The sequence below is a fragment of the Aedes albopictus genome, chromosome 3 (assembly GCF_035046485.1).
Source record: "Aedes albopictus strain Foshan chromosome 3, AalbF5, whole genome shotgun sequence".
NCBI classification, from domain to species: Eukaryota; Metazoa; Arthropoda; class Insecta; order Diptera; family Culicidae; genus Aedes; species Aedes albopictus.
Genome location: NC_085138.1, coordinates 140,820,198 through 140,833,387, shown reverse-complemented (window position 1 = coordinate 140,833,387; position 13,190 = coordinate 140,820,198). Strand labels below are relative to the sequence as shown.

The window sequence follows — 13,190 nt, the reverse complement described above, 5'->3', positions numbered from 1 at the left end:
CCCGAAGGAATTTATACGAATACCTAGAGGATTAATTCAGAAAGAATCCCTGAAGCACTTTGTGGAGAAATGCCTGGAGAAATTTGAGGAAAAATCCCTGGAGGAATTTATGGATGAATCACTGAAGAAATTCCTTGTAGGAATGCAAGGAGGAATCTCTGGAGATATTTCTAGAATTATTCCTAGAGAAATTTCTAGAGAAATCGTCAGAGATTTTTTTAGAATATTATCTTTGAGGAATTTCAGTAGGATTCTCTGAAGGATATTCCTTGAGAAGCTCCCTGTAGAATTGGCTGTCAGAATTCTTGGAGGAATTTTGGAGGAATCCAGAGATTCCTCCAGACATTCCTCCAAAGATTGCTTCAAGAATTCTTCCAGAGTAAATCTCTGGATTCCTCCAAAATTCCTCCAAGAATTCTGACAGCCAATTCTACAGGGAGCTTCTCAAGGAATATCCTTCAGAGAATCCTACTGAAATTCCTCAAAGATAATATTCTAAAAAAATCTCTGACGATTTCTCTAGAAATTTCTCTAGGAATAATTCTAGAAATATCTCCAGAGATTCCTCCTTGCATTCCTACAAGGAATTTCTTCAGTGATTCATCCATAAATTCCTCCAGGGATTTTTCCTCAAATTTCTCCAGGCATTTCTCCACAAAGTGCTTCAGGGATTCTTTCTGAATTAATCCTCTAGGTATTCGTATAAATTCCTTCGGGATTTATTTCAAGGAATTCTCAACAAATTCGTCCAGGGATCTCTCCAGGGATTTCTCCAAGGATTCCTTCATGCATTCCTTCTGGAATTCTCTATAGGATTCCTCCATGAATTCTTCCAGCAATTCTTCAAGGAATTGCTCCATGAATTCTTTCAGGGATTCTTCCAGGGTTTCCTCTAGGTGTCCTCCAGGGATTCTTCGATTAATTCTTTCAGAAGTTCAGAAGGAAGGCTGACAAATTCTTCCAGGGATTACTCTCAAGAATTCCTTAAGGAATTCTTCAGGTTTCCTCCAAAGATAACTTCAGAAATTTTTCCAGTAATTTCTCCGGAGATTCATCCAGGAATTCCTCCAGGGATTTTTCAAAGCATTCCTCCAGTAATTACACCAGAAATTACTACTTGAATTCCTCCAAGGATTCCTCAAGAGATTCTTTCCTTGTTGTGCATTGGGTATTATTGACCCCAAACACTACATCAGCGAGTTGTTCCCAACGCGATTCATTAGGAAGGTTCTCAAATTCTTCAAGGGAATACTCTTGGGATTCCTTCAGGGAATTCGCCAGGTTTTCTCCGGGGATTACCTCAGGAGTTTTTCCAGATATTCTTCCAGAAACTGCACCAGGGATTACTCCAGTTATTCTTCCAGCAGAGATTATTCCAGGAATCCCTTCAGAGATTCCCAGAGATTCTCTGGATAAATTCCTGAAGGATTTCTTTGAGGGATCCATAGAATACTAGTGAAGGAATATCTTGAAGGTATTCCTGATAGAATCTCTGGAGGAAGAATTTTCGTAGGAAACCCTGGAGGAATTCCCGGAGGAATCCCTGAAGAAATTCCTGGAATTCCTGAAATTCCTCTATAAAATCCTCCAGTGATTCCTCCACGAATTCCTCGAATCCTTCAGAAACTTCTCATGGGACTTCTTCAGAAATTCCACATGGGATTACTTCAGCAAATCCATTACAGATTCCTTCAGGAATTCCTCCAGAGACTCCTTCAGCAATTCCTTTAGAGATTCCTCCAGGAATTTCTTCAGGGGTTTCCCCAGGAATTCCCTGAAGAAATTCTATCGGAAACTCTTCCAAAGACTTCTCCAGGGATTTTTCCAAAATTTCCTCCAGAAATTCCTTCAGTTATTTCTCCAAGACTTTCTACAGGAATTCCTTTAAAATTTCGTTCAGGAGTTCCTCTAGAGATTCTTCCAGGAGCTGCACCAGTGATAACTTTTCAATTTATCAACAGAAATTATTCTAGGAATTCTTTCAGAAATTCCTTTAGGAACTTCTTCGAAATTTCCTCCAGGAGAACCTCAGAGAACTTCTCCTGGGATTCCTCCAGAAATTCCTCCAATGTTTCCTTTACAAATTCCTCCAGTAATTTCTTCAAGAATTCCTTCAGGGATTCCTCCAGAAAGTGCTCCAGAGATTTCTCCATGTTTTCTCCCTGGATGCCTTGATTAATTCCTTCAGGGGTTTCTCCAGTAATTCGTCCAGAGATTTCCTCACGAGTTTTCCGAATAATTCGTCCACGGATTCCTCCAGAAATCCCACCAGGGATGCCTCCTGAGAATCCTTCAGGGATTCCTCCAGGAACTCCTACAGGAATTCCAAAGTTTCCTCCACGAATTCTCCCAAGGCTTTCTTCACGAATTCCTCCAGGAATACCTCCAGGGTTCCCTCCACAGATTCCTCCATGGATTCTTCTAAGAATTCCGTCAAGGAATGCTCAAGGCATTCCTTCCAGGATTTCTCCATGCATTTCTCCAGTGATTACACCATAAATTCCTACAGGGATTCTTTATAATTTTCCTCCAATTTTTTTTTCACAAATTCCCCCAGGAATTTGTCCAAGAATTCCTTCAGGGTTTCCTCTAGAAGGTTCTCCAGGGATTTTTCCAGGTTTCCTCCCTGGATTTCTTGGTTATTACCTACAGGTTTTCCTTCAGTAATTTCCTAAATTAGATGCCTCCAGAAATTTCACCTGGGATTCCTTCAGTAATTCCTCCACGAATTCCTGCATAAATCCCCCCACGGATTCCTGCAGAGATTCCTCCAGGGATTCCTCTAGGAACTCCATCAGGAATTTTTCTAGGAATTCCTTCATGGAATCCTCCAAGTATTCCTTCAAAGAATGCTCCATGTATTACTTCTGGATCCCTCTAGGCATTCCTTCAGGAATTCCTCTAGGAATTCTTTCAGAGATATTTTTTAGACATTCCTTTTGTTTTTACTCCAGGGATTCTTCCAAGGTTTCTTCCAAATTTGTCCTCACAAGTTCCTCCAGGGATTCCCCCAAAAATTTATCCAGGGATTGCTTCTAGATTTCCTTCAAGGATTTCTCCAGAGTTCCTCCAAGGATTGTAACAGAGATTACTGCATGAATTCCTCCAGAGACTCCTGTAGAGTGAGCCCCAGGGTCTACTTCAGGATTTTTTTCCTGGAATTACAGATGTTCTTCCACGCATTCTTCCAAAGATTCCAAAAAAAATCCTCTAGGAATTATGTTGTCTATTTCGCCAGAGGCTCTTCTAGGAATTTCACCAGTGATTTTTTTTTCAGGGATTCTTCCAAACATTTCTCCATAGATTCGTCCAGGGATTCCTTCTAATATTTTTCCAGGAAAATTTTCAGGCATTCCTTCGGAGTTTGCTTTAGGAGTTTTTCCAGGGATTCTTCCAGAAAGTGCTTTAGAGATTACTAGATTACTTCGGTTATTCCTCCAGAAGAGATTCTTCCAGGAATTCTTTCAAAGAGTCCTCAAGGAACTCCTCCAGAGTTTCCTCCAGGGATAACTCAAAGAACTTCTCTTGGGATTTCTCCAGGAATTCTTTCAGGGATAACTGTGGAAGTATGAATTGGAGAAATTCCTCATTGAATCCCTGGAGGAATTCCTAGAAGATTTCCTTGAGAGATTCATGGAAAAATTAGTGAAGGATCCTTGGAGGAGGAATTTCCGTAGAAATCTCTGGAGAAATTCCCTTAGAAATCCCAAGAGAAACTCCTGGAGAAATTCTTAGAGAAATTCCCATAGAAATCGTCAAAAGAATTCCTGAGGGAACTCCTGAAGTAATCCCTAGGAGAGTTGCTGGAGAAATCTTTTAAGGAATTTTCAGAAGAATGCTTGGAAGAGTTACTGACAAAATCTCTGGAGCAATCTCTGGAGGAATACCTCGAAGCATCACTGTAGAAATTGATGTAGGAATTGCTGAAAAATCACTGTTAAAATTCTGGGGCAATCCTTGCAGAAGCCTTTAGAGACATTTTCAATGGATTCCTGGGAAGGAAATTTCTCGAAAAAAATCATGCAGGTATTCCTGGAGGAATCTCTTACGAAATTTCTGGAGGAATCCTCGAAGGAATTCCTGGAGGAGTCCCTGGATGAATTTCTGGAGGATTCCCTAGAGGCATTCCTGGAGGAACTTTAAGGGAAATTCTGGAAGTATCCCTAGAGAAATTCCTGCACAAAATTCTGCCGGTACTTTTGGAGGAATATCAGAAGGAATTCATGTTGAAATCTCCATAGAAATTGCTAGAGGAATGCTTGGAGGAATTCCTAGAGGCATTCCTGAAAGAGCTTTTAGACTATTTCTGGAGGAATCCGTAGACGCATTTTTGGAGGAACTTCTGCAGGAATTCCTGGAGGAAATTCTGCAGGAATTACAAGAAAAATTTCTGCAGGAGTTCCTGTTGCAATTTCTGTAGAAATTGCTCCTTTGGAGTTCTTCGAGAACTCTCTAGAGGAAAATGTAAAGAATCCTTGTAGGAATTTCTGGTGTAATCACTGGCGAAATGCCTGGAGAAACCCTTGAAGGAATACCTGGAGAATTCCCCGGATTTCTTAGAAGAATCCATGGAGGAATCGGTGGAGGAAACCCAGGTGGTATTACTGGAGGAATTCGTGAAGAAAGCCTTGGGAGAATTTGTGGAGGAAACTTTGGAATTCCTGTAGGAATTCCTAAAGGAATCTCAGGAGGCATCGTTGGTGGAATTTCTGGAGGAATCCTTGCACGAATTATTCGAAAAAGTCGTGAGGAAATCTCTGGACGAATTACTGGAGGAATCTAGGGAGGAAACTTGGAGAAACCTCTGAAGCACTTTCTGTAGAAATTCCTGAAGGAATTCTTGAAGAAATTACTGGATGATTTTGTAAAGGAAACTTTGAGGGAATTTCTGGAGGAATCCCAGGAGAAGTTCTCTGAGGTATTCCTGTAGGAAACTCCGGACAAGTTCCTAAAGGAATCTCTGAAAGAATTCTTAGAATAAATTCTGTTGGTAAAAAGCTGAAGTAATCTCTGGAGCAGCTCGTGGAAAAATCTCTGGAGGAACTCCTGAACAAAATGTAAGAAATTTTGAAGTCTTTGAGAAATTACTGAAGCAATTTCTGGAGGAAACTTTAAAAAAAAACTGTGGAGAAATCCTTGGGAGAGTTTCTGATAGAATCCCTGAAGGAAATCCTGGGGAAATCTCTGATGAAATTCCTGGAAAATCTCTAAAGGAATTGCTGAAGAAATCCCTGAAGGATTTCCTGGAGGTTGCTTTGTGGAATCCATGGAATACTAGTGAAGGAATCTCTTGAAGGTATTCCTGATAAAATCCCTGGAGGAAGAGTTTTCGTAGGAATCCCTGGAGGAATTCCCGGAGGAATCCCTGGATAAATTTCTGGAGGAAATTCTGAAGGAATTCCTTAAGCAATCCAAGAATTCCTGGAGAAATTTTTTAGAGAAATTCTTAAAGAAATCATCGGAGGAATTTCTGAGCGAACTCCTGAAGTAATCCCTGGAAGAGTTCCTAGAGATATTTTAAAGGAATTACTTTAAAAATGCCTGCATCAATTACTGACTAAATCTCTGGAGCAATCCCTGGAGGAATACCTGGAGGCATCATTGGAGAAATTGATGTAGGAATTGCTGAAAAAATACTGTTGAATTTCTGGAGCAATCCTTGAAGAAGTCCTTAGAGAAATTTCTGAAGAATTCATACAGGTATTCCTGGATATATCACTTACGAAGTTTCTGGAGGAATCCTTGAAGGAATTCCTGGAGGAGTTCCTGGAAGAATTTCTGGCGGATTCCTAGAGGCATTCCTGGAGGAACTTTAAGGGGAATTCTGGAGAAATCCCTAGAAGAATTCCTGCACGAAATTTTGCTGAAACTCCTCGAGGAATTCGTGAAAGAATCCATGTAGTAATCCCTAAAGAAATTGCTGGAGAAATTGCTCTGCGGAATTCCTAGAGAATTTCCTGAAGGAATCTTTAAGGGAATCCTGGAGGAATTCCTGGAGGAAGTTTTGCAGGAATTTCTGGAGGAAATTCTGCAGGAATTCCTGGACTAAGCCCTGGATAAAAAAAACTCATAGAATCCCTGGAGAAATTCTTGGAGGAATCTCTAGAGGCATTCCGGCGGAAGCTTTCAGTGGAATTCTGGAGGAATCTCTAAACGTATTTCCGGAGAAAATTTTGCAGTAATTCCTGTAGTGATCCCTAGAGAAATTGCTTTGGAGTCTTTTGAGAAATTCTTGGAGGAATCCCTAGAGGCATCTCTGGAGAAGTTTCTGGAGAAATCTCTGGAGGAAATCTGGAACAATCTCCAAAGTTATTGTAGAGGTATCTCTGAGGGAATTCCTGGAGCTATCTTTTGGAGGAATCCCTGAAAGAATTTCCGGAGAAACTCCTGTGGGAATTCCTCCAAAGAAGCTAATAAAATTATCCCTAATTGAATTTTTGTAGATACTTTCGGAGAAACTTCTGCAGAATTAATCAAATGATTTCAGGATAAATTGTCTAAAAACTCTTAAAAAACAAATCCGAAGGATGTTCTGCAAGAAATTCCTAGTTCCTTCTACAAGAATTCTCAGATGAACATCCAAATGATTTTCCTGAAAAATGTTCTTAGAAAAGAAATCCTGACTAAACTTCAAATGAACTCACGGAATAATTCTTTGTGGAACCTCTTAAAACCCCTTACAAAAATTCCTAAGTAATTTTTGGATGAATTCTCGAAGAAACTGCTGGAGACATCGTTAAAAGAACTCCTGTTAGAATTACTGAAACATCCCCTACAGAATTTTCCAACCATTAGCTACCTCAATTGCGACTGTGAATACTTGAGCGAGGTCTAAACCAATGTTCGCAGAGCAGCTCATAAATAAGTTTGGTAAACACTCTCAGACTATGATCTGCACAAATTCTTCTGAAAGAAATCGAGAAATTTCTGCAAGCACTTCATTCAATACAACCAAAATCAGTAATTTTCCACTTCGAGTTTCTGAGCATTGCTTAGTTGCTTTTGAAACTTGACCAAAACCACAAGGTCCCGAGTAGAGACAGAGCACAAAATGCTGCGAATATTAATCATGTTTAATGAGATAGATTGAATATGATCGAAGATGCTACATCCTGCTCTTACCTATTTGTTTGACGAATGAGTTAGAGCAGGAAGCAGCAACTTCGATCAAGATCAACCTACTTCATCAAAACGGAGTATTGAGAAACGAATAAATTACGGCAGACTTCAGTGGGCTGGGCACGTAGTGCGAATGTCAAAAGAAAGAATAATAACGAAAACAATATTCAGCATGGAACCAGGTAATGGTCGGTGACTACATGGACGTCTACGAACGTGCTGGCTACACGTGGTTGAAAAATACCTGAGAATTATTAAATGTTCGGGGAAACAGGAGCAACAGCGTCCAAGACCGACGAAGATTGTGCTGTACTATGTGCTCAAAGCTGGAGTAAAGTTACTTTATAGCTAACAAGGTTCCTTCCGGGATCACCAGCTCACTATTAAAATCATCGCGAACCCTAGGTATTGACAACAACAGTTTTATTCTGATGTTTCTCATCCTCCAAGAGGATGCTGGAATAATAACACAGCCTAACCAAGCCTCTCAGTTACTGTCTACCAAAATCCAACACTCGTCCCGAAATTATCATGAGCTTCCCAGAATCATCGGGACTACAAAAAGCATTCAACTGATTCAACTGAACACCTTGCCGAACACACAGCGAGCGGCGTCGTTCTTTTCACTCATGCGCCAGCGCGCCATGCTGTTGTTGTTCGGCGCGGGGAATCAAGTAGCCCTGTGCGCGAAGTAAACATGACGCTAGTTTCGCTGTCACAGTGGGGTCAAGAGAGCTAAATTCTAATGCACTTGCTGAAGCAAATTTATGATGCAAAACTGTGCATTCAAATCAAAATTGCAGAGAAATGACAAGAGTTAGGAGTTTGGTGTCAAAGAACGAATTGTAGGGCATTTCAAGGCGCTCAACTTTGTCTAAGGAAGAAAATAAGTTAATTACGCATTTTTTAGAGCAAATCGACAAAAACAGTTAAAAATTCACTTACTTTTCACTTATTTGCTCTTAAAAAGTGTGTAAGTAACAAAAACTTGCATGTTCGAAGATGACGTTCAATAGCAAATTTCATAATCTTTCAAACGGTGCTGAGAGATCTTGAATAAGTTAAACCGTTTTCATGTTATTGTCGTTTTATTAAAAGCATTGTCAAAATCGTGAAAAGTTCAATAACTCCGTAATGGTTGAGATTTGACCATATGCGTAGAACAATTTTTTTTCATCAAATATCATCCTTAATCACCCCCTGAAATATTCTGGGTAAGGAACCCAACACCCTGTATAATATCTGGTGTAAAAATAACACTGTGGTATGCCTGCTGTATTAGAATGGAAGATCTAGTCGTTGTTGAATTTAGTGTCAACAATTGTCACCCAGACTGAAAGGGGGATTCTTTCCGGTTGATTAATCTCCAGAGCAATCTGTAGTGCACGGCTCTTTATTTGGGAGATTAATAAATTCCTGAATGGTGTTAAGGATGGGATGAATTTTAGGTTTACAATAATGCTGTATAGGTAATTTAGTGTATAACTTTGTAGCATAATGATATATAGGTGCATGTTTCAACATAGGTAGCATAATGGATTTTCATTTAGATTTAAACTTCAACTTACGTTTAGTTCCCCTAGCGTAATCCGGAGGGTCTTGGGAATTGGAGCTGCTGTGTTCGTATTCTTAGTAGCTGTAAGGGAATCTTTTATAATTTCGAAGCTATTTTTATAGTTTATGCTATCTCACCGTTCCGATTTAGCTTAGGAAAATTTAGGTTAGGTACTCTGTACACAGTAGTTCCTCAGTAGGTTTACAGTAGTTTAGGCACTAGTTGTAGAGAATTCATTAGTTTAAGGCATATTTCAATAAGAGTAATCCAAGTACCTGACTCCACTAGCAAAACAATTAGGTTTAAGTATAGTTTTAACGTATTAACTGTTAACTTATTTTAGGATAGTAGTAAGTGAACGATAAATATTCCAACGTGAACGTTACTTATCAACATCTCTTTGTCATTTACTCACGACAGTGACAGGCGGTCGCTCTGTCACTCCAATCAATGCCGCAAGAACAGCAACAGCAGGGCTGCTGCAAAGGCAGAAACACAATGGGCGCGCACTGTTCGATAGGACAGTTCACACTCCCCCCAGGTACGCCAGCGTTCAGGCTGGCTTACTTGCTTCGCGCCTTACGTCCAGTACTGCAAGTTTGGTGACTGGTCGCACGTAGACTCCGGTAGATGTCCGTACTGTGGCCGAGCGAACTTCTCCATCTTTGCTCGGATGTGTTTCGATGACCTTCCCTTTAGGCCAGCAATTGCGGGGTAGTTTGGGATCGGCAATCACTACCACGTCTCCCACGGTTACTGGATCACTTCGACTGAACCACTTCGTCCGTTTGGTGATTTCTGGCAGGTAGTCGCTTAGCCAACGCTTCCAGAACGTGTTCGCTAGTACTTGTGAGGCTAAGATGTTCTGTCGAAGAGCAGCTTTGCTGTCGTCTAATGTAGAGTATGGCTTAATTCCGTTTGATGAACCAAGTAGGAAATGGTTCGGTGTTAAGGCAGGGCCGCAGTCATCGTCGATCGGGACATGGGTTAGCGGTCTAGAATTTATGATGTTTTCGACTTCGATTAGAAGATTACGCAGAACTTCATCAGTTGGGTTTCGCGGAGGGTTGATTGTTCGTAGATTTCGCTTTACACTGCCTATCAACCGCTCCCAGCTGCCTCCCATGTGTGGCGCGAAGGGTGGGTTAAAGGACCAAGTTGTATCGACAGAAGTGAATTCCTTCACTACATCGTCCACGTTCACTGCTTCGGCGGCTTCTTTCATTTGACGAGACGCTCCGATAAAGTTGGTTCCTCTATCGCTGTATATCACACTAGGTGTACCACGGCGTGCGATGAAATTTCTTATTGCCATAATGCAGGAGTCAGTGCTTAATGAAGGAACTAATTCGATGTGGATTGCTCGGATTGTTAAGCAGGTTGCGAGCATGCCCCATCGCTTTTCAGTGCGTCTTCCCACAGTTACTTCGTACGGTCCGAAAAAATCGATCCCTGTGTGGGTAAAGGGGGCCGAGTACGTCGCAAGGCGTGCTATTGGAAGATCGGCCATGATTGGTGGGCGTGGGTTTACGGTGTCGTTCTTACATCGCTGGCAGTTCTTCTTGACTTTGGCATAGGCAGTACGGATTTTCGCAATGTAGAATTTCTGTCGAAGTTCGTTGATCACCGTTTCATGATTTTGGTGGTAAAATTTTCGATGGTAGTGAGTAAGGATCAGATTAGTAGTGGGGTGGTCGCGCGGAAGAATGATTGGTTGCTTCGCGTCTTCCGTAGCGTATTGGCAGGCTGCAATTCTTGTCCGCATTCGCATCAATCCTCTGCTATCTAACCACGGCGTTAGTTGGTATAGGCTGCTGTGCTTTGGCAACGAGTTGCTGGGGTTATGTTGGGATCTTTCCAAGTGAGCGATCTCTGCAGGATAACCATCGCGCTGAGCTGAACGCAGGAGAAAGGTTTCGGCAGAAACAAGTTCATCCGCCATTGCTGGTCCACTGATTGTACGTTGCCTCCGAAGTTTCCGGCGACAGTTGGCAGGGAATCGGATGATGTAGGCAGTGACATTCAGCAAACGCTTCCAGCTAGAAAACTTGCTTGAGTTCACGAGTGGTTCGTAGGGAACGTGATAGGCAAGGAAGCTGGGACGAAGTTCTTCTTCTGTAGAACAATTATTCGTAAGTTGTTGTGGCCAGTCCGTTTCCTGTAGTCGTAAGAACTCCGGGCCAACAAACCATCTACTGCCGGGTGAAAGATCGGGAAAGGTGCTCCACTTGGTACCGTCGTCCGCAACATTCATTTTGGATGGCACCCAGCGCCATTCGTTTGCTTCGGTAATCTCCAAAAGTTCGCTGACACGAAACGCAACAAATTGTGTGTATCGGCGGTGGTCGGAGTTCAGCCAACAAAGTACGTCGCGGGAGTCAGTCCAATAATACTTTTTAGACATTTTTACAGACAGGGCATCCTCGATCGTGTGAGCTAATCTAGCGCCAACTACCGCGGCCTGTAATTCTAGTCGGGGAATAGATACAAACTTCAACGGCGCTACCCTAGTTTTTGCTGCTACAATTCTACACTCGATGGTCTGGTGTTTGACGAACCGTAGATAAGCGATGGCGGACATTCCGCTTTCACTGGCGTCGGCGAAAATGTGGAGCTCCGCTTCATCTTCAGGGGTCAGGGTTAGCGACCTATAGCACCTTGGAACTCGGACTTGTTCTACCTGAGGCAATATCTTCAACCAGTGCTGCCATTTTGCAAACGCGTCGTCGGTTATCTCTTTGTCCCACTGAACTCCAGAGCGCCACACCTCCTGCAACAACACCTTCAGGAACATGAGAAAGTGAGCTATTAAGCCAAGAGGGTCGAAAATTGACATCAGCACTCGCAGGACTTCTCGTTTTGTAGGACGTCTATGGCCTTCCAGAAGAGCACGGTCATAGCGATTCCACCCAATCTTGTAGGTGAACGTATCTGAAACAGTACACCACCACATCCCCAAGACCTTCTCGGTGCTGACTTCTGGGGATAGATCCAGATCTTTCTCGTTGAACCCCTTTTCGTTTAGAGCCTCCAGGACTATTGTCGAATTACTTATCCAGTTACGGATCTCGAATCCACCTCGTTGGTGGACGTACTTCACTTCTTCCGCTGTTCTGATTGCTTCTTCTTCGGTTTCCAAGCTGACAAGCATATCATCCACGTAGTGTTTTTTATGGATCGCTTCGGACGCTTTTGGGTATTCTTCAGCATGACGATCCGCGTTGATGTTTTTAACATATTGCGCACAACTGGGCGAGCAACATGCTCCGAATGTCATGACTTGCATTGCGTAGACCACGATATCTCCTTTTTTGTTACACCACAGAAAGCGTTGACAGTGTTGATCCTCATCATGAATGCGTACCTGGTGGAACATTTCCCTTATGTCTCCAGTAAGGCCCACTTTGTTTTCTCGAAATTGTAGCAATATGGACAGCAGTGAACAAAGCTGATCAGGACCTTTGAGCAGAGCTGAATTCAACGAGACGCCGAAGGAACAAGCAGCACAGTCCCACACTAGCCTCACTTTACCTGGCTTATTTGGATTGACAACCGGAAACACTGGCAGATACCACACTCTGGGAAATTGTTGGTTCAGTTCATCTTCCGAGAGTACTCGGGCATATCCCTTGGAGACGTAGTCCGCGATCATTCCATGTAGTGTCTCTGCTAGTTCTGGGTCCTTATCAAGACGTCTTTGCAGGCAGTGGAGCCTGCGTAGAGCCATGCTGTAGTTATCTGGTAAACGGATGTTGTCGTGACGCCACAAGAGCCCAGTCGTGTATTGCCTTCCATCGTAAACAGTCAGTTGCTTTAAGAGATCTTGAGCTCGTTGGTCTGCGGTAAAGAGTAGAAGCTTTTCTGGTTTCGAGATGCCGAGACTTTCTAGTGCAAAATGCTTTTTCACATTTTGATGCAGCTCATCATCTGTCGTTCGTTCACACGCACACACGTGGAAAGTGTAGTGGACTAGGTTCCCTACGTCGTCGCCTTCTGTATTTTCTCCACCGCATACTGTCCACCCCAGCCGCGTCTTAACCGCTACTGGCTCGCCAACGTTTCCTTCTCTGCTCTTCAACACAAGGCTGACTTGCACGTGCTTCATCCCTATAAGGATTCTTGGCCGAACGTTGTGATAGGAATCAACAGGAAGCCCTTTAAGATGAGGATAGTGATTACCCATCTCTTTCACGTTGAGTGTCTGATGAGGAAGCAACAGATCTTCCACTGTTCTTACTCCGGATAGCTGGAAGTTCTTGGCCGTCTTGCTCGTTCCTGAGATTTCAAGGGTAACAGATCGGGAATCACTTTCGCATCGCTGCGTTTCCCCTGTCCAACGAAGGCACAGCGGTACCGTTGATCCTTTCAGCATGAGCTGGTCCGCCAATTCTTGATCTATCAGACTGAGATGGGATCCTTCATCCAGGAATGCGTAGGTATTGATGGAGCCTCGAGGTCCGCTTAGTACTACGGGTAGATAACGGAATAGAACTGCATTAGACTTTGCTTGATGCGT

General features: G+C 42.7%; 2 protein-coding genes across 5 annotated transcripts in view; both read right to left on the bottom strand.

Moving 5' to 3' along the window:
- Positions 1-13,190, bottom strand: part of LOC109408473 (uncharacterized) — an 810,302-nt gene that overhangs the window by 681,535 nt on the left and 115,577 nt on the right. The window lies entirely within an intron of this gene.
- LOC134291421 (uncharacterized) lies at positions 8,419-13,078 on the bottom strand. 3 transcript variants are annotated; one of them, XM_062859147.1, is made up of 3 exons: positions 8,950-13,078; positions 8,812-8,892; positions 8,419-8,755 (listed from the first exon to the last, which is right to left on the bottom strand). In XM_062859147.1, the coding sequence occupies exon 1, from the start codon at positions 13,044-13,046 to the stop codon at positions 9,228-9,230; it is 3,819 nt and encodes a 1,272-aa protein (XP_062715131.1). In that variant the 5' UTR covers positions 13,047-13,078; the 3' UTR covers positions 8,419-8,755; positions 8,812-8,892; positions 8,950-9,227. The 3 variants fall into 3 exon arrangements, with proteins under 3 accessions (XP_062715131.1, XP_062715130.1, XP_062715129.1); XM_062859146.1 differs by having other exon boundaries at positions 8,812-13,078; XM_062859145.1 differs by having other exon boundaries at positions 8,419-8,892.

Coding starts and splice junctions, on each gene's coding strand:
- LOC134291421 (XM_062859146.1), bottom strand. CDS start 13,046: ATGCTGAAAGGATCAACGGTACCGCTGTGCCTTCGTTGGACAGGGGAA.